The sequence below is a fragment of the Sinohyriopsis cumingii genome, chromosome 15, assembly GCF_028554795.1.
Source record: "Sinohyriopsis cumingii isolate HCF-2022 chromosome 15, ASM2855479v2, whole genome shotgun sequence".
In the NCBI taxonomy this organism is placed as follows: Eukaryota; Metazoa; Mollusca; class Bivalvia; order Unionida; family Unionidae; genus Sinohyriopsis; species Sinohyriopsis cumingii.
This window is the reverse complement of record NC_142975.1, coordinates 60,002,292-60,027,127: the sequence shown is the minus strand read 5'-3', so window position 1 is coordinate 60,027,127 and position 24,836 is coordinate 60,002,292. Positions and strand designations below refer to the sequence as shown.

Here is a 24,836-nt window from a genome sequence, read left to right as displayed (position 1 = left end):
GCAGACTTAAAGGAGAGCAGTCGCATGAAGAAATGGCAGCCTGTCACACCTGAGCAGCTAAAACTCTTTCGCACCGATTATAGCAATGGGTTTGGTACATAAATCTAATCTCAACTCATAGTGGGCTACTGATGATGTAATATCAACGCCATACTTCAGCAAAAACAATGAGATGGAATAGATTTCTAGCTATTCTAAGCAATTTACACCTAGCAGTCAATGAGAACAATCACGGTGACACTTTACACAAGATCCACACAATGATTGAAAAAAATGAAGCATTTGCTGAGATATGAACCTCAGCTTTCATGAGGCAACCTGCCCTTGGAAAGAAGGTCGTCTGAAATTTTGAGTTCATAACCCTGCCAAACCTAACGAGTTTGGCTTAAAGCTTTTCCAGGTGTGAAGCAAGCAGTGGATATTGTATTAGCTGTCACATTTATGCTGGTAAAACAGGTGGAGACCTTGACAATTATTGTGAAGAACTAGAGCTAAACACTGATGAGCTGAGTAAAACAAAAAATTTGATTGGTTTGCTTTGCAAGTGAAGTCTTTTCAATAAAAGACACAGAGTATATATGGATAACTATTATTCATCACCTGAACTTTTTAACGAACTTGAGTTGCTAAATACCTCTGCATGTGGAACCTTGCAAACAAATAGAGTAGGTGCTGCAGAGACAATGAAGGTTTAAAAAAAAACTAAACCAGGGTGAGTGTATTTTTCGCAGAAAGGGCAATATGCTACTGGTGAAATATCATGACAAACGAGATGTAAATATAATCTCCAGTTTTCATGAAACTAAGGTAGCAGTGATCAATAAAACAAATTTTGCAACAAACACACTGGTACTGAAACCCAGACGTATTGTGTATTATGTGAAACACATGGGAGGAGTAGATTTAAGTGACCAATTCAACCAATATAATCCTGTAGTAAGGAAATTCAAGTAATGGTGGAGAAAAATATTTTTTCATCTGTTGAACGTGTGTATTGTAAATGCCTAACAGTTGTACCTGAAATTCTCACCTGTGCAGAAGAAACTAAGTCATCATGATTTCCATGTTTCAGTAGTGAAATCATTGTTCAGGAAGCAGATGTGTCTAAACCTACTAGGAGAGGACGAAAATTTGCTGGTGAGTAACCCAACACCTCATTTGGAGGCATTTCCCTTAATTTATTCCAGCTACACCTGGAGCTAAACGAGCACACCCTGCATGTGATTGTGTTGCTTGCAATAATAAAAGAAAGGATCATGAGGGATTCAGAAGAAAGCAAACATCTTTCAGATATGAGATATGCCAAATGGCACTTTGTGTACCTGATTGTTTCAGGTTATTTTACACATATGTAAATTACAAAGTGAATATAGTAGTTCAGATGAGTTAGAATAACACATGAACAGGTAATAAACACAATAGGTGACATTGAGATAATGCAAATATATTAGAATAAATAACAAGTGAAAATTTTTCATGAACATTTATTACTGACTCTTGGGGTCTAAACTTACCCCAGTGTTTCCCTTTACGCACATTTGTGCATCAGGGACTCATGCTGGAGAAAATTGACACACACATTTTGCTGCCGTGCGTTTTTTTTGACGCAAAGGGATTCACATAATGCAATCAGGATTTATTTAATATCCAATGTGTTGGACGAAGGGTGGCATCGTGTATACTTCGAGCATAGGCATTGACTGGTTCCCCGCTTTGTTTACTCCCTGTGTTGGGATCATCTATTCGTATAGCGGAGTGGAACGCAGGGAACATACGAAATAAGGAACCAGACTAGCATAGGCAATGTTATGACGGAGTAGCTTCCCCATATCTCGCGAGCTCTCACGTGATTTCCATTGAGCTAAGCAAGTAGTCATCTTGATGTTTAACCTCAATACTTGTTGCACTAGAAAGCGATCTCCAGATTAAAACGTCGAGCACTAAAAATCATTAGCGAAGAAAGTGAAAGAAGCAGAACACAATAGAGTAACTGTGGATCTAACTTTAATGAAAAAATGGAGAAAATAATTCCCTTGACTGGAATACGGCACATCCATAGGATTACCGGTGTGACTTACAATAGCGTGATTGTGAAGACTGCATAAGTGAATAATCCTTTCGTGACAGGGTTTAAGAATTTTAACAAATCCGCCCTCATTCGCCACAAGATATATGGAGAACACATTATAACCCAAGACATTCTTTCACAACAAAGAAATCAGCAAACTTGCAAAGACAATTGCGTTTGTTTAGATTACTCAGTCAGGGGGGCATTGCAGATTTTGTTGGTTTTTAACTTTGCTGCAATAAAAGAAAGACCTTAAAGTTCAAGTGCAACTTATTAGAAACAAGATGAATCATTAGCCTCCTTGATTTTTGGATAAATTTGTTCCAGGACGAAGTACAATGAAACCGATGACAGTACACATTTTATGACAGGCAGTAAATTGACTGTCATTCGGTTATAAAAATTTATTAGGCTTTTTGTATTGGCTTGTAGGTAATATGTTGGTCTATAATACTGCTTCGAAAAGATTATAAGGAGACTGTTAAAAGTACGATTTTAAAAGAAAAATGAACTAATAAAATTATTTTATGAATGGACAATGCATTTGTTTGTTAAATTTAATTGTGCATATTGGTTTATTGGTATATTTAGAGAGAGAGAGAGGGAGAGAGAGAGAGAGAGAGAGAGAGGGGGAGAGAGAGAGAGACAGCGCGCGTATGGTGTGCAAGTTGCAATATCCTATTTCAAGCTGAAGAAGTATGAGTTGGATGAAAATTTGTCAGTATATTTTTGACCCCCCCATTTTTTATTTGACCCCCAGTTCTGACACCAAAGATTTTTTTTACCCTCAGTTTTACACCCCTGGGGGATACACTGTTACCCGTGACATTCATGGAGTGGATGTTTACAAAACTGTTACCTTTACTTTACCTGTGATTTTCACAATTTAGATATAACATTGTGACAGACATTACATGTACATAGTTGAACTACTAAAGAATATAATATTTCTCAGATATATTTGAAGTTTTCCATTAAAAAACAAAAATACAGAGGAAATACAATCATAACTTGTCATTTTATCTGCATTTGAACCTGTACAAGCAAATATGTTAAACTTATTCATGTGCCTTGATGCTAATCTTAAAGTTTTGTTATCCAGCATCATTTTTCATATAGGGTTTGTGTCTCTATTGTGTATATTGACTGAAATACATGCAATTTAAAAACTGTGCAGTTTTTTTTTTTTTCTCTCAAACAATTCAGCACTGAGGGATCTAGTACTGCAAAACTATATAGCACTTTAAGGGGTAAGGAAATTCTTGTGCAAGTTATATCAAGTTTTCAAAGGAATGATTGTGCATAATTCTGAAACAAGTTAATAAATAAAACACACGAGTTGTGCAAGGCACAGCACATGGTACCAGCGATGGCATACAAATGAGCACAGCAGTACAAATTGAATGTTATTTCTTCATTATAGATGTCCTCAACTCATTAACCCCTGCTGCCAATATAACTTCTCATGCTTTAAATTCCTCATCTCCCGAGTGCAATGATAACATGGCACAATTTACCAGCTTGTTTCCAGAGTGCAGAGTCTGAGTGGCAGTATTAGTCTAGACCAGTGACATGTGTGACGAGCTGAATCGCCACAAACCATTGGTTGATTTCAAACCATTTCCTAATTACGCAGGTGTTTTGAACAATACAATTTTAACTTACAGAGTGAACATTGCTGAACAATGGGGAAAAAAACTGACTCTGATAGCGGCAAAAATAGTGGAAATATTTAGATTAGAAAATGATGAAAATTATGAGTAGACTTTTACTTAACAGACTCTGACAGAGTATTCACACGCAGTTAGTTAACAAGAAAGATGACAAGTGGAATTTCTGTGTACATAAATGAATTTCATGTCTTGATAGTGTTAATTATTCAGTGTGAAATCATCATGGCTTTTATGGATTATTCATGGCAAGAGAAACAAACTGGTAAGAAAATCATTTATATCATCTTTATGCACGAGTTTTATTTCTACATGTATGATGAAATTGATACCATTATGTGCGTAATTTTATTAAGAACTGCTGTGCCAAATTAAAGGAACATAAATAAGAAAATAACATTTATTTCAAGTAGCTCCATCTGAAAAAATATGCAAGTGCTGTCAGCAAGTCTCAGGAATACAGGCACTATAAGGCTGACAGTGCTCTAGATGATCTCTCTGCACATATGCTGTATGGTGTACAGGAATGCCTAGCTATTTGGCTCAGGGGTTAATGAGTTAAATGAAAGCATGTAAATTGAATTGGCATAGAGCTAACATCACCCATATGCTGAGTGTCATTCATAAAACATCTTCCTATGTAAATTTAATTATAGTATCATATACATATCTGACCAATATGCAAAGAAAGTATTATTGTATAAATCTTTTTTGAGGACAGTTGTTGCGTATATTTAATCAATATTAAAGGAGACCAGAAACCAATGGAAATATAGAATAATAATAAAAGTACTATAGCAGAAAACCTTATTCTGAAGTATCATCTGCGACTGTAATGCCAATATTTAAATATTGGCCTATCTTCTAGGAGCTGAATTTCCGTGACCTCGTATGCAAAATTTCCGCGCCTATTCGGTTACTTTCGGGATGTGACGTCATAGTAGCGACTCCGGCAACCCAAGTGGGAGTTGCCAGAGTAAAAGACAATACCGTTTTGCGTTGCTTACGGGTGTAATAGAACATTAAGAAAAGCCTGTAAACATATCTTTTTTTTCTTTTCCGAAAGGTAAAGGCATCATGAAAGAATGGGTACATTATTACAAATGAGTCGATTTCAAAGCAACACCATACAGCACTATGTGCTCGTTTCATTTCTCAAAGGAATGTTACGAGAGGGATCATGAAAAAATAGCAGCTCAAAGATACGCAAATGCTAGGCCTAGACTAAAAGTTGGCGCTGTTCCAGACATACCTTTGAACATTTTAAATCCTGGGAAAAGAGTTAAACGTGTGAGTTACGAAAATGGGCAGAAGGACGAGTAAGTGACCACAAAATGCAACAATCAATCCACATATCTTTTATCTAAAACAGCAGTGCTAAAAACAAATCTGATAACCCGACACCCTGGGCCCCTTCTGGTTTTAGTTCCGGCCCATCCTGTATTCAAAGTGAGGTGCCCGTCAGGCTTGTCGAAACAAAAAGTGTTTGCCTGAGGAAACTTTGATCGCGCTGGTGAAATGAGTAAATGTATTTTCAAGATGTTGACATACATGCCTTAACACGGCACAATCTAAATCAAATCACCACTGTCGTAGGTGAAATTTAGATTTGATTTTAATCAAATCGAAGCTTTGCTAAAAATAAGATTCTAAACCTGTCGTGTTTCAAGAAAACACAATTTTCAGTAATCTTATAAAAATTAAATTTAAAAAAAAAATGCATTGTATACATGTAGTATGCATAAACGGTAATCTGTATTAATTGGAACTGATATAAAACTATTCCTTGGGCAGTTTAAAAAGGAGCGATTAAATAAAAAGGTCAAAGTTTCACATTAACTGTCTGACAATAGAACGGGGGAGGGACTATTGACCCCCCCCCCTTGCCCCAATGTGCGACCGCCCATTTGACGTGCCTTTTCTCGCTGTGATAATGCCTTATTATTCCCCCATGACAAGCTCCTTTTGCATATTCTGGTCAGTTCTGGCTAAATTGCAAAATAGCTAAAGTTTTGATTTAAGTACGCAAACAATAAAGCCTGTGTGACTAATGAATAGAATCCTTATCCTTACATTGATCTTGTGAAAAGGACTGCCCTTCGGACATCCTTCCAAGAAACCATGTTCGACAGTGTGTGTATGTATAAGCACCAGCAATTGATTACCAAATAAACTATGCCTATTTTGTTGTTACTTACGATGCCATGGACTTCATTTTAACAGTTCAAATCTGCAGTCACAAGTTACCGTACATCTGGCAACTGTTTTTCTCAAGTTTTATGCCCCACCTTATTTTCTTAGGTTTAAGTCTTAATGCATGTAACACTGTTTGCTGATTAAAATATTTATTCAGAATTAGTTCTTTAGGGCCACATATACTGCATGGTATATTTTGTTTTATTCCTTGTAATTTAATCATGGTAATTAAACTTTTCATATACGGTAGAGGAATGTCAGGTGTTAACTGGCCGAGTTTCTTTGGCGGAAATGGAGATGCGATTTTGTTTGCAGAGAAAATTTCAACGTGATCATTCATTTAAGCTAATTGGTGACAATTTTATTCTTTAAATTATTTTTTTTTACTATAGTACTGCTGTAGTTGTTTAAAAAATCTGAAATTTACTTGAATAATGTTTAATCTTCACGTTCTATTTACTGAAGAAGAAAAAAGAAGAAAAAAACTGTTGTATGATATTAATTATTTCGTCCAGTGCCGGGTTTAGACGTGTGTGCGTGTGATTTGAATTTTTAACGTAGCTTTAACAATTTTTCAGTCATATCGCTACGATGTCAGCAGTGTGGCAGTTTAGACTGTGGATTGCATACGTTATATTTAAAAATGGATTGGGGTTGGGTTTTTTCTTCTGACAAATGAAAATTGACAGACATAATGTAATAATCGGGACTTCGCTGCGCAAAATTGAGAGATATTACGAGATCGGGATGTAGATGAGGAAATACCCCCAAAATCGGGAGGTTTTTCTCCCGGCTTGAGAGTTGACAAGTATGAACTGTCCGGGCTTGTGGAATTTCATTCAGGACTTTAATTTATTTAAGTCACCAGCCCGGGGCCTGTGCCTAACAAATTTCTTTTAGTACTTACCAGTACAGTACATAAACTATTATATCAGACTGCAGATTCAACTTTTGAATGTGCAACCCAAATGTGGTCTCCTGTCTGCCTCGCTCGCCAATGTTTATGTTTGTATTCGAGGACTCGCTAGTATAGCGTCACGGTACCACGTGATCTGTCGTCTCATTAAAACTCGGAAAAACTCGGCAATTTACGGAATCGTGGTATCTTCCACGCAATATAATCATTACCCGCTTTCGATATTTCATTTATAAACATTGCAATCGAATTAAAATCTGTAGAGAATTACATACGTAAAAGGAAAATTTTGATTTCTAGTCTCCTTTAAAGTTGTAAACAGAATGTTTACATAGCTGAATTTGTTCACAGTTGTAAATATTTCTTGACCCAAATTAGTAGCTGTAAGAGTCAACAGGATGAACAATTTTCATCTGGAAGATTTTGATTACATTTAATGTGCTAAGCATTTAACAATCAGGACTGTATTGATTTGGTTAAGATATATTAAATTGTGTGTGTGATTTGGATTTTTAACGTAGCTTTAACAATGTTTCAGTCATATTGCTATGATGTCTGCAGTGTGACAATTTTACTGTGATGTCTAGCACCATGGTATGATTCAGCTGTGGATTGAACCCATGACCTTCCGCATCCGAGGCAGACAGTCTAACCACTAGGCCACCAGAGTGGTAATATTAAATTGTAGAACAACAAGTAATACAGTAAAACATGTTATGAGAGACCACCCCTTTTGCCAACAAAAAGCGGTCTATCTAGACAGGTGGTCTCTCAGCAGATTTGTACAAAAAGGACCAGTTTTCAAAGTCCAGTTTCAGAACAACTTCAAGAAAAATAAGCACAATCACTGTACATATATTCTATACTTTCTTAACCCTTTCAACACTATGGACCAGTTTACCAGTCCAGGGGAAGTAAGTCCCCAAACACTATGGACCGCTTTACCGGTTTGGGGCAGTGTTCTTCTCTAACGTTATAGTACCAGTCTATACAAATTTTGGGGTACCTCTAATAACTTCCTACTTGTAATTTAAATATTATATTTGGATTATCTCGTGAGTTTAGCTTGTATAAAACAAGAAATATAGAACAAAGTAGGAAGTTTTAATGACTCTTCTGAATGGTGAAATTTGTATCCAAAATGGTGGAGTTCGAAGAAAGATCAGATGAAAGTGAAGTGTTAGAATTATCAGAGGATTTTGACCTAGTAAAGTTGGATGAAAATGAGACAAGGCGGCTGGAGAGGCAACGGAATGTGCTTGTGGGTGACAGTGTTGACGATGAAGAGGACTTTGAAGGTTTTGAACCAGAGGAAGTGTATGCTCCACGTGGTTTTATTTGGTCGAAGTTGGAATACCAAAAAGATTTGTTTCAGTTTTCTGAGAGAGTTGGACCTACCCGAGTGTTAGATGGCTCCAGGAAAACGTTGGAATATTTTCAAATATTCTGTTCAGATGAAGCTTGTGGAAACATTGTCTGTCTGACGAATATGAATGTGACAATCAAACGTGCCAAAGGTGATAAAGGTGTGTGGACAGATCTCACCTTGGATGAAATCAAGGCATTTTATGGAATTTTAATTTCTACCTGTCATATACCTGAAAGAAAGCCTGTGTTGCTACTGGAATTATTCATGAGTACATCTAGGGTCAATTGAACAAGTTTTGGGATCTTTATAAGTTTTCTAAGAAGTAAATAGATAATTACTTGTATTTTACCTGTTGTGTTACCTGTTTGCACCTGTATTTTAACAGTTGTAACAGATATGCAAATTTTAGTCAATTAGTAATAAAAGTGATTTTAAACCTTGATTTTGACGTTTAATCCAGCCAGATATCTTTAAAATTGGCAAAGTTATTTCAAAATCCACAAGTCATTTTGCTTTACAACTCCAAAGTTACTTAGTGTTGAGGACTCTATGCTCCCAAAGTTACCTAGTGATGAAAGGGTTAATAGTTGTTGTTAAAATATTGCATGAATTCAACTAAAATCAAAATTGTACAGAAATATAGATATACTTCTATCGTTAAACATGGAATCACATTTACATTTGAATAACACATATTTTAGCATATGAAATCGTTTCTGAATCACTTGTTTTCCTTCATAACAACATAAATTTGTTTTACCGACGATTAAGCCACTTTTTTGCGAGTGGTCTGCTCTTTTTCACTTCTTTCAGTTAGAATAATGATCTTCTCCAGTCTTAAAATCTGTCTCGTTTTAGTTGAAGGTTCATCCACTGTTAAGGTTTAATCGTATAATTGAAAGTAAAGAGGGTCTTGACTGGGCCGTGGAAAAATATATACATGTGCATTGCATATCTAACAATTAATGAAACAAAGAAACAATGATCTCATCCAGAAACACAACTATTTACTCAGAGACAAAAGTCAATGCCTTCATTCAAAGATGACATATAGGGATTAACTCTATAAGCAAAGTGTATAACCCGGTCCCACCAACTTGAATAGACGACAGCTTTGTGATTGGGATGTAATCATTTAACATTGGGGGGAAATACAACAAACATGATTACAGATTATCTCTATAGACAAACATTATACATGGCACTACAACGGCAATGAATGACATGTACAATAGCCTGGTTTAAAGACTGTAGCATCTATCACCAGTAGCAATAATCCTCTTTTTTTTTAACCCTTTACCTCATAGGGTATAGTGACAAAGTGCAGCGCACTATAAATAGAACACCTGTTATCTAGTCGACTGCATACGCATAGACCTGCCTGTTAACTGTTAAGGTGGCACTCTACAGTTTCGTATTTTGCATGGGGTTAGAATTTTAAGGAAAAAGAATTTCCCATGATTTCTTCACTGGTTATACTGGCTATATAATAAAGACTTTGTATATCTTAGGTGATGTTAAAAGAACTTTTAATTCCCTTTATTTTGATATATGATTGATGGGTGTAATTTGGGTTCTAGAGTATACAGCTTGGGCTCACTTACGATGTGCTCGTTTAAAAAAACTGCTAGCTCCGCATGGTCATTTTCACTTCCTGGACTTGAGAGGTAAATTGTAGAAAAAAGAGCCTTACTTCTCAGATATTTTGTACTTGATTCATTGCACTTTCAGTAAATGCTATTGTCTACTTCAGCAAAATTCGTTTTCCCTATTTTAATAATTGCTAAAGTTAGTGTACTTTTGATTAATTCTGGTTAATTTGTCAAGCACAGGGGAGCATCCATTTTGTTGTACCGTGTGCTTAGATCATGTACAATTTCCACAAGTACAGTATCCAAAGAAATGTCAGCCACATTACATAAAAGTAACATAGCGGTATGCCAACATTATCTCCACTGAGCATGTTACAAATGCAAACAACTTCACCACACCTATATCACTCTCTCAAAAGTTCAAAATAATTGGTGAGCACCCCCTAAGCAATGTAGTGTATGTTACGTTTAACAGCAATTTTAACCATTTTACATTTTTGGTACACATCTATTATATGTATTATATGTGAAAAAATTTGAGTAAAGTCCGATTGTTATAGCTGTGTAATTATTTTTCATGGATAAATTTTTTATGTGCTTTACAACCTTGAGCGAACTCGTTCACCGTCATGTCTTTGAGGCCATGTGACCAACCGTAGCTGCCATTTCCCATACTCAAAATTTACACGTCTTTCGTCTGCGTCTACATCACTAAGTCATCTGAATTTGATAATTTATAAAAACTAATTGCTGCCTATATCAATATCAGAGCCTTTACCTAAGTTATTGGATCTTTCATAGTTGTGATTCTAATCGTGAAAACTTCTGTAAGTACTGAATGAAATCCGTGACCGCCATTTTGGAGAGTGGAGATTACGACCCAGTTACTTTAAATAGCAGATATCGACCAGTGCATAAATAGCGACCACGTGATTTGACATAATTGTCATTTGCAGAAATGAATGTAGTATCCAATATGGGGGTTTTCCCCAAAGGTGGCGCTACGAAAACCAGCTAAAAATGGCTGATGTTTATAGGAGGCGTCAAAAGGCGCTTCCATGTGAATAGAGTAGAGGTGTCCAAAAACGCTTGCATGAGGTAAAGGGTTAATATTCCTTTTATGTTTTTTTTTTTTTGTCAGAACAATCATTACTAATAAAGTGGTCGTTGTAACAACTGATTACATATAGGTCAGTGGTATCTGTCTGTTCTTGCAATACAGCTGTTGATAGGGATGCCAGGTCCTACAATAAAGCCGGCGAGCAGGCTAAGTGCAGGAATAATTAACCTGGTTCCCTGTGTTGATAACCCCTATATGAACAGTGGAGAACAAAAAAGGAAGCATAGAACCAGACTAGGAAATAATCTACATATAATTTAGTGTGGTTTATGACAAAAACTATAAAAGACTATAGGCATAGCTATAAAAAATCAGACAGTAACCAGCATATTTTAATTTTTTGTAAGATTTAGAATGGTACGAGTGGTTGTTTTCACAAGGATTAAATAAAGGTCAGTGGAGTTTATCCTCATTCATAGCACTGGCATATTTTGCCAAGACATCACGGTTGCTGGTAGCGTTCAGCAGGTGGTCGCTCATAACAGCATGTTTATTTAACAAAATTGATCTGTGCATTATGATTGTGGACAGAAAGGTGGTCGCTCATAGCAGTTTTTACTGTATTTAATTTAATCTGAAAATAAAAATAAAAACATGCAACATTTATACTTTTTATTTCAGTGATCAATAACAATTATTATCTATTTATTGTTCAATAACAACAAATATTACAAAACCATACAAGATCAAGGGGAAGGACGTAATGGTCTCAGTATATCACAGGAGACTCTATTAATGACCAAGTATGTTATGGACCATGATCTCCAGTCACCCTGATAACTATCAGGTTAATAAAAGTGTTTTATTGCATTTTGAATCATATGATTTGTTCTGATGATGGATTACATTAATTATATCCACCATATACGTGTCACTGAATCAAAGAAATCTGCAACAGGTATTTGAGCGCACTGGTTCAAGTTCAGTTCATTTCCTTAAACTTGTACACAATGCATGTATGAATACAAATATAATACACGCACATGTGGCAGACTAATTAAAACACTTGGTTTATCTAATTTCCTTGTTTGTTTGACATGTTAACAAGAAATGCAAACCAGGTAATGATGCACAACAGGTACTCATAAACTCCATCATAAATTCTCAGTTCACTTTTGTATATGTCATGAAATGCACACAAGCACCAATGGCAAGTTTATTCTATTCAAACTCAACATGCCTGTTTTCAGCCTTGATCAACATTTGTTTAACGGTGTCAATGGCATTGATATTCAGATTTTTTGGGACGGCTTTGCTGCATGCAGGTGTTTAGATAATGCAGCTTGACATCAGTTTCGCTGTTATCAACTCTCTCTGCATATATACTTCTTTGATCCAAGAATTGCCTGACAATTTGAAGCCACAAAAAAGCTCAAATCCTTAGCCTCTTCAAGATCAGTTCAAAATGAACTTCAGTTTCAAATGACCAAATCCAGGAGAAACGATTCTGGTTGGTAGTTAAAAGCTGGCTCTTTTATATCCAATCATGATTTGATTTAATACTTTCAATCAAATCAACAACTTTAACGTTTCCTCCAGTGGGAATTTTAATGCATTTTATTTTTTTTATTTACATAAGGGATGCAAAAATGTATATTAATGGGAAGTCCTGAAGTAAATGGTCTCCTCTGAGTGATGAATCAGCACAAAATTTCTGAACTAAGTTAAATTAAAATAAACTCAAGTCTTGTTTTGAAAACCCCCAAAGCACTATTTTCATGACAAACAAGACCCTGGGATGAATGTGTGTGTGCATGTGTGTAAAGTTTCATGGCAATCTTCAGTAGTTGTAATATCAAACTGACATTAACAAATGGGGTGAATAAATATGACTGCCACATACCAAGCATGTCACAGAGTACAACCTGTTATACACATTATCAATACGCATATCAACACCAAAGTCTTGTCAGCTTTAGAAGGATCATCAATGGCAGGGTGATATTTCTGACCTGTCAATACAATGGTCTTATTCCTGTACAATCAAGGCCTGTATGATAGACATTACAAACAGACCTGAACTTAACTATGTTTCTTGTATCATTCTCAATTAAGACAGAATAAACAAAATATTTCCAAACCTCATGTTAATTATAACTGATTCTAATTCAGCCAATCAGTGATCAATAACAATGGTTATCTATATATTGTTTCATAACAGCAAGTGTTACAAAACATTACAAGATCAAAAGGAAGGCAGACTCTGTTGAAGGCGGACTCCATAATGGCCTGAGTGTGTTATGGAGAGATTTATTAATTAAATATCAAAAGTCCCTCACTCCAGGCTGCTTTATGTAAAATTAGGTGAAACAGTTTGTTCAAAGGAAGTTATTTAAAGGCTTTACAAATGGCAGCAATCTGATGACAGATCAACATCAACTGAATACATTTAAAAGCCCTCTATGCCAGGATGTTTATTGTCAAATTTTGTTTAGCTGTTTTGTGTGGGGTTTTATATAACAGAAAATAATTCATTTACTTTTTAGCAACAGTGGCCACATATAAGAGTAGTTCGTTATCAATTGTAAAAACTTGCAAGGCCATCCATCCCAGATAGATCTGTCAAATTTGGCCCCATCAGCTGCACTGTTTTCAAGTCAGTTATTTAACTCATTAACCCCTGCCATTGAACTTTACCTTCCTCTTCTCCTGAGTGCCATGATAACATGGCTGGTGCAGTTTAGCTAGCTTGTTTCCTGAGTGCCAAGTCTGAGTGGCAGTCTTAGTTTAGGCCTGTATCCTGCACAACTAGTTAAATTGGCACAAATTATTGGTTGATTTCAAGCCATTTCCAAATTATGCTGGCATCTCAACCAATAAAATTTTAGCTTACATAGAGTGAACATTGCTGAACAATCGGGAAAAAATTGACTTCGATAGTGGCAAAAACAGTGGAAATATTTAGATCAGAAAATGATGAAAATTACGTTAATCAGCTGCTGGGAGTAGACTTTTACTTAACAGACTGACGGAGTATTCACAGGATATTAAGTCTGCAAGAGAGATGACAAGTGGAATTTCTGTGTACATAAAATGGAATGAATTTCATGTGCTGTTAGTGTTAATTATTCAGTATGAATTTATAATGGATTTTATGGATTATTCATGGCAAGAGATACAAATTATTACGAAAATCATTTATTTTATCTCTATGCATGAGTTTTATTCTGCATGTAGCATGAAATTATACCATTTTGTACGTAATTTTATTTTGAACTGCTGTGCCAAATTTTAGCTAAATTAAAGGAACGTAAATAAGAAAAAAACATCTATTGCAAGTAGCTCCATCTGTAAATATCTGCAAGCCAAGTACTCTCAGCAAGACTCAGGGATACAGGGACTGATAAGACTAACACTGCTCTAGGTGATCTCTCTGCATTGTATGCTGTAGGGGAAAGCCTAGATGTTTGGCTCAGGGGTTAATGAGTTAAGTAATGATGGCCACACATGTATCTGATGGGAGGGTAATGTTTGAAAACAGAAATCCTGACTTTGGTATATGCATTTCTGTTTTCTTCTAAAACTGAAAAACTGTAAGGAAGTAAATACTGAAAGCAATGAACACAAAGTCTGAATGCATATTTGATACCAAAAATGAAAAAAGCTATGATAGATAACGAAACATAAACGTAATGCAAACACAAATGAAGTGTAAATGAAACACAAACAAAACACAGTTCTGGTAACTTTAGAGTTTCAAGATGTCTATCACTTTCTTAAAATTCTTAGCACAAAATTTTCACACAGTATCTAATAACTGACTGGATATGATAAACAGGTAATTGTAAACATGTTAAAATACAGTAATACCTGCACTAGGCACATCAAACAATTATTACCATAATAAATTTTGTACATAAATGAAGTTTGTCATAATAACACGCACCAATGCTATCATAAACAAGGTCCCACTTATATTCATATATGCACCAAAATTATAGATGCTTTATATTTTGTAGGTGCATCGTCTGAGTGAAGCAAACTTTTGATTTGTTTTTAATACTGATTTAGCCCAAAAAGTTAAATGGTAGTGAGACATCAGACATAAAATCAGCATGTTCCAAGTGGAGTATAACAGCTGCTTCTCTCGCACAAGGCGTGCCAAAATCACAAAATATGCGCCTCGTAAGTAATTTTCTTGTGAGCACTGATCAAACAGAGGCGTACCCTTAAGACATGTACAGGTATTACCTCCAATGATGATTTTTCTCGGCCTGATTTCAGGCCAAAATTCATACATATTTCATATGCCAACAAAAGTAACATGACTGGAACATTACACACCTGCTGCGTTGAATTGTCCTCAATTGGGACACCCAATAGCAGGGATCGTCCTGGGCTTCGCCAATGTCGCAAATTGCGATATTTTTTCCTTATTGGCGACAAAAATATCCCATCTGGCAATTTTTTTGGCGACATACTTTTTGGTTATTTAATTTGTACATACAATCATGGATTTGGACTGGATAAATTAAAAGGCAGAACGAAAGGAAGCCACAAACTTGACTAAGCAATGCATTGGTATCAATCTGTTACACAAACAATCCTTTGTTCTTATTGACAACCCCATCTTTACAGTGCATTGTTACATCATAATCTGCTTATGCTGACATCTGGGCTGAGTACTGTATGCTGCGATACAGTCAATCATGCTACCGCACTATACCTACAACTGACCGACTTCTGAAGACGCGAATAGAACAGATACAATTAATTGTATGGCTAATCCTTCTGTTTTTTTTTTTATACATATACCAATACAATAGTTCTGCTGAACCTTCATAGAAAACTGATAAGCTTTGAAGTACCGACAACTGTGTATAAATACAAAGCAAATGGAAACAATCTAAATCACAATTACATCTGTCGCCAGTGCATTGATCTTTTCCTTTTGCCATCAGTCCTGTGTTACGGCTGCAGAGACTTAAACTCCGCAACAAGAAATAGCCAAAAAAAAAAAAAAAAACAGTTTTGCATAATTAATAATAATTATTTATTTCTCAAAATACAGGAGTGAAAGAATCCCTAAGTTGGGTGTGAATTTATGCTTATATATACGGTCCAATATTGCCAGGTGTTGACTCGTGTAAGTTTCATTCGTGGGAATGGAGATCCTATTTTTCTTGTCGAGAAAATTTATACAGCATTCTGTGATCATTCTTGGGATTTAGGAAGCAATTCGCTACAAGCTTTGTGAAGCTAGCCATGGGGGGGGGGCTGCTGAGAGACTACTGGTGTCACCTGTCAGCACTGTACACTGTGAATGTGGATTCAGTAAGATAAACTTCATAAAAACTGACATCAGAAATAAGCTCTGCATCTCATCTCTCGAGAATTTAATGAGAATCAGCATGTACAGATGTGAAAAATTAGACTTTGAAACTGCATTCAACAAGTGGGCAGCCCTAAAATCGCGACGGATCTTCATGTAACACTTTGTAACATTTTGTTAATGCTTCTTGTAATTAAAGTATTAACTAATCCATCTTTTGTAATTTTCATTGCCTGTTACATTAATAGACTAAATTAACACTTGGAAAAATGTACACTACTTTTTTTGGCGACACTTTTTGAAAATTGGCGACAAAATATTGAGGTTGGCGATTTTTTTGGCGACAGCTTTTTAAAAGCCAGGACCATCCCTGCAATAGGGTAAGGCCAACTATGGACATTATTTACTTCTGGTCTCAATGACCCTGACCTTTGATCAAGATGTGAGGTTATGACTAGTGCATAACAGGAAATCGATTATTTTATTAAAGATTTAAAATAAATGAGAATTGGGGAATTTGTGATTTTTTTTGCATGCAGCTTTAATCGCTGAAAGAAGTCGTGAAATTAACGCCAAAATCTTGAGGGTTGTCAGCTATGCAACATCAGATAAGTGTAGAACACCGAAATAATTTTTTTATTTGCTTGGTATATATTAGTGCTTCAAAGGTTTTCTTTGAAGTTGCAGGAAAACTTTTGTTCTGTTAAATATTTTTTTTTTTTAAATGCTGTCCTCGGGTTGACTGTAGTCATTTCTGGTTCTCATGTTCAGAGGTGGTCGATTGTAGCTAGTCAGTTGCATGGCTATTTTGATTATATTACAGCAGAGGTCTCGCTAGGATTTTAAAACTAGGAGTCCAGGACTCCCATTTTGGTAAAAATAGGACTCCCACCATCATAAGTTGCATCCCTTCTTTCCTATAGAATCAACACAGCTGTGAGTGCATCTATTTTTAGATGGAGAGGTTTTCGTAATGTAATCACTCACTTTAATATAGCTTCATTACAACAGTCCACTGACAGGACTGCAAATCTATGGGTTTTTTTATTTGTCTACATCCTTGTAGTAATTTTATGCAATGGTTATATAGTATCTGATTTGCTGTTTTTGACCTACATAATTTGCATTTTAAAGTTAAATCTTTAATAAAATAATACCTTGGCTTTGCTTTCAATGATTTGTATATTTTCCTGAAAATATCTCCCCGATGATTTACAAAAACAATCTAATAAACTGGTACATCCCAGACTTAGCAAAGTCCGACATTATTTCCCATTAGGCCTACTGGTTCACTTACAGTTTCAAACTAATTTTATGATGAAATAGTGTACAAGAGACAGTTAATATATATCCAGATCACCAATTCTGATCTTAAAACATATTTGTATGCTTTATCATCAAAGGATATCATGCAGGAAATTGATAGTTGCTACCTTATTCTGAAAAGGGTTAATGGTCAATCAGCTATCAAAAACATATGCTTGTGAATGGGCAAAGTTTGTTTGTCAACGTAATTGATATCAAAACTAGGCCTAGCTACTGATGTATTGATGAATGCATTTTGCTACAACACTAGAACTAACCGGGCTAAGGCGAGGGGCATTTAAAAAAAAGTATGGTCAGTCAATTTATCTCTTAAATAGCTCTTGTTCGTCCAACAGAGTGATACTAATTTTGTCAATCCTAGTAAGGACTTATTCCAAATACTAAGCTAGGCATCATACACTTTCTTACACTTAGCTACTGTCCTATCCAAACAATCAATTCTAGCTTTAGCACTCTTCTGGATCTCGTTACAATCTTTGTAAGTTTGCCGTTTAACCAAAAAATACTTACCCATATTTATGAATGGCATTTTGTCTAAGTCTCAACATGTCTTGATTCTCGCGCACTACTTATTCCGATACATGGGTGGTTTGTCAATATGAAACAAGGATTTGTTTATGTAACAATAGATTCCAGTGCATTTTTGTATCAAAGTTTGTGGGGCCCTGTCATGGTGCCTTTGAATTTCTTCACTCCAACGCCAGGCTTAGCGTTTGGAATAAAAACTTTCCTTGGATTTACAAAGTTCATTCTGATTGACAAACAAGAGCTATATTCTAGTGGGGTAAAGAACTTTGAAAATTAAACTCAACGGCAACTACTGGTTCTTCTAATCTGCAAAGTTCCACATTTTCTAGGCATGAGACATCTTGAGACCACCTACTTGCAAGGTAGTCATAAAATCATTGAACTGCTCACTGACGGAAGCCTGTACAACTCTACTTCAAGAGTACAGAGATTTCCAGACTTTGCAGTCCAAGCTGTGATTGTGTTGGTGTCACCAGTGATATCCATGGAATGCAAGAGAGGCTTCAGTGTACAGAATAAAATCAAGACGAAAGGAAGGTTCAGAATAAAACTTGAGACCTTAACACAAATGATGCGAGTCAAAGAAGAGGGACCCGGTGTGGAGGAATATGATCCCAAGCCAAGCATCAAAAATTTTTGTGAAATACGACAGATAAAAGTGAACTATATTGTAGTTAAAGACTGCGATATTTGTACATGATAACAATTTTAATTGAAAGCTATTTCTGAATGCATCCGAAAACACCAAAATCCTAGGTGATATTTCAATAACATACTGCCAAGTTGTGTTAAAAACATAGTTTTTCGTGGCTATTTGGCTCATGCATGAGTAGAAGGGTAAAAGAGTTCATTTTTTCTTTTTTCCTTTGCTAAACAGAGCCATTATTTTTGTATCAAGACCACTCTTTATTCCAAATGCCCATCTTATCCTATTTTTTGCAAAGGTTCATCTGTATGTTTGCAGTTCATACTGGTTTGCATTAGATCTGAGACCAAAAAGACTAAAATCTGGACACAAATTCACAATCCGACCACAGGCCAATTTTGGGTTGAAAAAAATTGGTCCAAAAAATGAGGTTCTTCTCTCTGTACTTCGTAGAGCAACTAGAAATTCCAGATTATTTGGTATCATTGTAGAGCTACATCTGTCTACCTTTCTATAATACCACCCACTTTAGTGTATCATGCATGACCATGACGCTACAGAGCTCAGCAGTAGGCTACAGCCTCCTGCCACGTTAACTCGTCACCTGGGGTTAATGTGTTAATCAAACACCCTTTGTTGATATGACCATCCATTCTAGAAGGATGAATGTGTGTGCAAAATTTCAATATGGCAATCCTCCTAATAGCTTAACAAGATCAGCGATAACAAACTTGTGCAAACGGACAGATGGACATGGACATCAGATAAAGAACAACAGGCTATCACATAAGCTTCTCTGGTCAATGACCAGCAGAACTAAAATATAAAAGATACAACATACCCAGGAAACAACACGTCCATTAAAACAGGGCAGATGTGCATTCTCATCAACAATTTCCTCTTTCACCACCCTGTAGTGTGAAAAAAAGATTTAGATTAGAACTTTTATTATGAAATTTAAAAGCATTTGATACCTACTGTCATCTACAACAAGCTATATTTTACTATCTTAGAACAATTAACAGAGATCCTGATATGCCGGTGCATTATATGGATGCAGATCAGGGTCTATTATCTGTGCAGCTGGACACGACTTGTAAGCAAGTAAATACAGTAGTAGGTATGACTATGATATTAAGAATACAGCACTCCCCAATCCCCATTATAATGCATTAGTCATGGTCTATAACAGCCAACTGCATTTTGTACTGAACAGCTGTATATCAAACATGATAGAAAATTTACATGTGTTCTGGGGTTGGGGTGTTGGTGGGAGGAGGGTGAACGAAACACCAGTCATATTTCAGCTAGAGAAGCATAGCTGTTTCATTTACTTTGATCCACATGAAGATGTAAAGTGCATCTATCTGTCACTTAGGTCTGGCAGGCTAAAATAAAAATAATTCTCATGTAAACAACCTTTACATAAAACCCTAAGGCAATAAGATGACCAGGATGTTGGTCAAAACTTCATTTACAGAACATTCGAAGTTGTAAACAAGATCAAATCTTCTACTTAAATTTTATCAAAGTACCTAGCAAATATCAGATAGACCCCATTTTTCTTTTTTGCAAGGGAAAAACCCATGGCCTGAAGTTAAATCCAAGTAAAACTGTTTACAAATATTATCTCAAGATTTAGTCTATAATCATGAACAAATAACAAATGTTTGCTATGTAATATGCTGTTTACAAAATGACCATTAGAATCTATCCATATGGATAAAACACATGGTATAGATATACATAACAATATCACCTGCCAGAACAGCTAACTCGCAAGGTAATGTTCTGCACAGAAATTTGTCAACTTTCCATACTGACTTGTATTCTTTATAGTACACTGATAATGTTCACTGATGTACCTTTACATGCCAACTTCGACACATGCAATTTTTTTTAAATCTGAAGAGGTTAATGAATAAAAGTATAATCTTCAATTTCAAATGTCAGTATTTTAATTAAGAGAGTGTATGTGTGATTTGGATTTTTAACGTAACATTAAAAAAATTCAGTCATATCACTACGATGTCTGCAGTGTGGCAGCTTATAGTGATGTCTAGCACTGAGGCATCATGCCGCATATATGTAGCATGATGTCACACCCAGTCACATTATCCTGACACCGGGCCGACCAATTTTTACCAAATCACATTTGTCCAGATTACATTTCAGCTAGAGAAACATTAACTGTTTCATTTACTTTGATTCACAGTTACTGTTTTCTAGTGATATAAGCAATCCTCTTTATGAAAAGGTACACACATTTATTTGTACAAGGTACATAACCTGCATATAATCACATAACTGTCAGATGTACATTAAAGAATGATTAAAATAAAGGCAAAAATTCTGAACATAGATTGACTATGATCATCAATGATCTATTTTAGTTTTGTGTTTTGGCACTAAAAATGTGTGGCAAACTAGTTGTTTCAGCTGGTTGTTTCTGGGTCCCTTTTCTTCACAACTGGCAGATTTGTCTTTTGTTTTCCTACAGTAATCGAGGCCAGTTAATAGTTTCAATCCTGAAAAAGGCTTGGGTTATGAGGGAATTTTTTTAATGGCTATTCGAGTGATGTGATGTGAAATTGCCTTTCGATTCATAATATTAGCAAGATTTTACCACAGAATTGTACTTATTTAAGGTTGCTTACATCAAAACAAAATAATTAAGTGGTGCATATGATTCAAATCCAAGGGCTACACTACATTCAACAGAAATTAAAACCTTCAAGGTACACATGGCATTGCCATTATGAAAGCCCTTCAAAGGTAGGCAATGAACCAAACAATATTGTTGTTTATTGTTATCAATACTGATATCACATTTTAACTTGTTTTGTATCTACACTGTTTTAGAGCAAAATAAAAACCAAATTATTTGTGCGTTTATACAAATTCAAAAATACACAAACAACGAACTCGAGTCAAAAGGGAGACGTTACTATTATAAATGCATAGAGCAACCCTCTAGTTATCTTATCAACAGTTCATATAATTCAAGATGATAGTGCCTTTCACAATAATTAATTAATTTCTTGTCTTTACAATCAATTAAATATTCTGATCGATTGGTCTACATGACAAATTTGCAATTTTATTAAATACAGCTGATGGCAAAATCACAATACTGGCTAATGTCAACATAAAATGGTCAGTAATACTTCACACACATAACATTTTACTATTTTATGCTGATCGAACTAACTGAATATGCGTTAAACTGGAAGGTATACAGACTAATGTACAACATCTCCCATGTCATTGTTAAAGTCACTGTAGGGCTTGGAGAGGGGGTAAGTGGTCTAAGGCGCTCACAGATCATGACCTCTCACCTGTCTGCATGGGTTTGAGTCCCAGGATCAGCCAGCGTCCATATGTAGGAAAGCTTGCGATTAGCTTCCCGTGGGTCGGAGGTTCTTCCCGAGATTTGTTCCTCCACCAGATATACTGGTCGCCATGTATACAGTGCATCATGCACTGGAAAATGGCATTAAACCCGAAACGATCACAATTAAAGATTTTGAATGTAATTAATACACAAAACAGGCAGACTGAAGGGTCACTTTTTAACCTGGCAAACAATCAGCTTATGATGTATATGCGGTAAGAGTGACAAGTTCATCAACAATCCAAGCTATGGATTTAGTATGCAGCTGTTTTAGAAGTTGATGACTCATCGTCCAAGTTGTCTTGAGCCATGGCAATACACTGTACAAACATATATTTGCACATGTTAGACAGCAAAATCATCAACAAAATGTTTACGGGAACATGTATAGTATGCAAATATGTATAGTATATGTTGGTATGCCTCTAAAACTTACCCAAAATCATCGTCCATAGACTTGAAGAAGAACTTGTAATTTGGGCGATTTAGTGCATTCTTAAAATCGCCAAGAGTCACCCGATCAGCAGGGATCGGTAACTTAATTAAATAAGGAGTATCTTCATCGTCAATGTGATATATTATTTTAATTTCCTCCATCCCGGAGGAACGCAGCAAAGTTGACAAAATCCACAATGGTTTTACAAGAATCCTCAAAATGGCGACCAAACTAGAACCCTTATATCTCGGAGCCTGCTGTCAAAACGAGGCTACGATGGAATTTTAAATGATTAATTCCGAAGGAAACATAAACACTATTTTGGCAATAAAAGCGTTATGAAGTTCATATAATTAAGTTTTCCATTATAAATTAATATTAAGCGGCACAAATGTTCTCTTATCAAAGTTTAAATCCATTTCGTACTACTTTAAATTTAGTGTAATTCTCCCATCCTTTCCCCATGTACTTCCAGCTGGGGATCAATTAGATTTTCCATTTTGGACTTAAATAATTACAGTATATTAAATTTCAGGTGTAAATGAATATAAATAAATATTTTAAAAAATGTCTTTATTATTTATAATCAATTATAACTTGGATATATAAAATACGTTTTAGATTCCCTCCCTAAGCTTTGTAACAAATTTATGTGTTGGTAGGAGTGCCATTGTTAAAAAGAACAGCCAAAATAAACTAATTCACTTTTTGATGCTACAGCGATAAGGTGGCATGAAACTGTTTTCATCAAATCAATCCAATAAAGATTTAAGAAACACTAACGTACTGTTTAAATCACTTTGGCCGAAATATACTTGGAAAAAGAAATTAGGGATACTTTGTTTATATTTTTTATAACCAACCCTATCCGGAATGAAATTTGCTGCAGAATGCTAAGGTTCTGGTATCCTGTTTTATTCTGGCACAGCTCTCATTAGTGTCGTTTATACTTTATTATTCATCGTTTCCTTTTTAAAGAGACCTCTTGTTGAGAGTTTTATACATTTGGAAAGATGTCACATGCAGATGCAAAAAAGTTTTTCTTTTAGTTGGAAAGGTACGAGAACTTGTTGCGCTTGGACGAGTGGTGGGAGTGTCAAAGTCAAAGAATGCAAATACTTTTCAAGTGGAATCATAAACAAGTTCGTTGTATATTGAAGCGAGGAATGTATTGCGTAATATTATTGGAATCTGTAATAAGTGTTCATCATAGTATAGGAGACTAACCTAATTGTAGTTTTCCTAAACAAACTGTTCCAAATAGGACGTATGCATATACTGCACAGGTACATCCTGTACATAGAATAATTTGTGCGGTTATTAACCAGCCAATGAGTATCACTCATTCAGACGGAAGGCAAATTGAAGCTAGATCTATCTAATCTCAGAGGATTGTACTCTTATAATAAACTAGTATGGAACTCGGACTGAAAATCATTTAAATTATTGCTGTTTCAGAATTCACTGTGAGTTTCTGGTCATTACTTAATTCTAAAAATTCACTTGTATTTATTTGCATTTATTGTATCATCACTTACTAAAGTACATTAAGGCAAACAATAGTTAATATGTTAGAATGTCTACATAAGCTTAATTTTAATGGTTTTGTGTTACAGAATGAAAGAATGTTATACTCTTCATAATTCATGTATTCACGCTAAAGTAATATTGTGCTTTATTTTCAGGCCGACAGAAACAGCCAGTGGATAAATAATGGAGGTTGGGTTGCGTGTGGTTAGGGGCCCAGACTGGAAGTGGGGGAATCAGGATGATGGGGATGGACACCTTGGGACTGTAGTGGAGATAGGAAAACCAGGAAGTACTACCTCTCCTGACAAGACAGTTGTAGTCCAGTGGGACTCAGGATCACGAACAAATTATAGAGTGGGATATCAAGGAGCCTATGATCTAAGGATATTTGACAATGCCTCTGTTGGTAGGTTTACAACTCTATGGACCTAAACTGAGTAGCAGAAAAAAGATAAACCAACAAGATTAGTATGATCCAAATATTTATTCTCCTAGAATACAAAGTAAAAATTCAGAAGGCATAATATTGTGAATTAAATCCCAAATAAACTTGAATGTGTTGATATATAAGTAGTTTTGCTTTACCACAATAATTTAAACCAGAATGTCTTTGAATGATTCACAGTAATCCAATGTAGTATTCTAGTTTGAAAGCTAAATGAGCACTCTGTAATTCCAATGAATAATTTAAGTAATTCCTCTCAAATTATATCTGAACAAAACAGTAAATCATTCCAGACTCAACATAAAACAGGAATGAAGACTTTTTTAAC

The 24,836-nt window shown here is 35.5% G+C and overlaps 2 protein-coding genes across 8 annotated transcripts in view; one reads left to right on the top strand and one right to left on the bottom strand.

Moving 5' to 3' along the window:
• The window catches only part of LOC149781891 (segment polarity protein dishevelled homolog DVL-3-like), a 114,817-nt gene extending 92,014 nt beyond the window's left edge, over positions 1 to 22,803 (bottom strand). For 4 of the 6 annotated variants that reach the window (XM_089936084.1, XM_089936083.1, XM_089936088.1 and 1 more), the window contains exons 1-2: positions 22,534 to 22,802; positions 19,545 to 19,614 (exon numbers count right to left, since the gene is read on the bottom strand). In XM_089936084.1, the coding sequence (XP_089792210.1) occupies positions 19,545 to 19,614; positions 22,534 to 22,694 (231 nt within the window). In that variant the 5' untranslated portion in view covers positions 22,695 to 22,802. Of the gene's footprint in view, positions 1 to 19,544; positions 19,615 to 22,533 lie in introns of all 6 variants that reach the window. The other 2 variants (XM_089936085.1, XM_089936086.1) reach the window with 1 other exon arrangement.
• Positions 22,804 to 23,427: 624 nt separating this feature from the next.
• LOC149781890 (E3 ubiquitin-protein ligase MIB2-like) overlaps positions 23,428 to 24,836 on the top strand; it is an 81,827-nt gene continuing 80,418 nt past the window's right edge. The window contains exons 1-2 of one of the 2 annotated variants that reach the window (XM_089936081.1): positions 23,428 to 23,590; positions 24,219 to 24,469. In XM_089936081.1, coding sequence (XP_089792207.1) covers positions 24,247 to 24,469 — 223 coding nt within the window. In that variant the 5' untranslated portion in view covers positions 23,428 to 23,590; positions 24,219 to 24,246. Of the gene's footprint in view, positions 23,591 to 23,889; positions 24,000 to 24,218; positions 24,470 to 24,836 lie in introns of those variants that run through there. The other variant, XM_089936082.1, reaches the window with a different exon arrangement.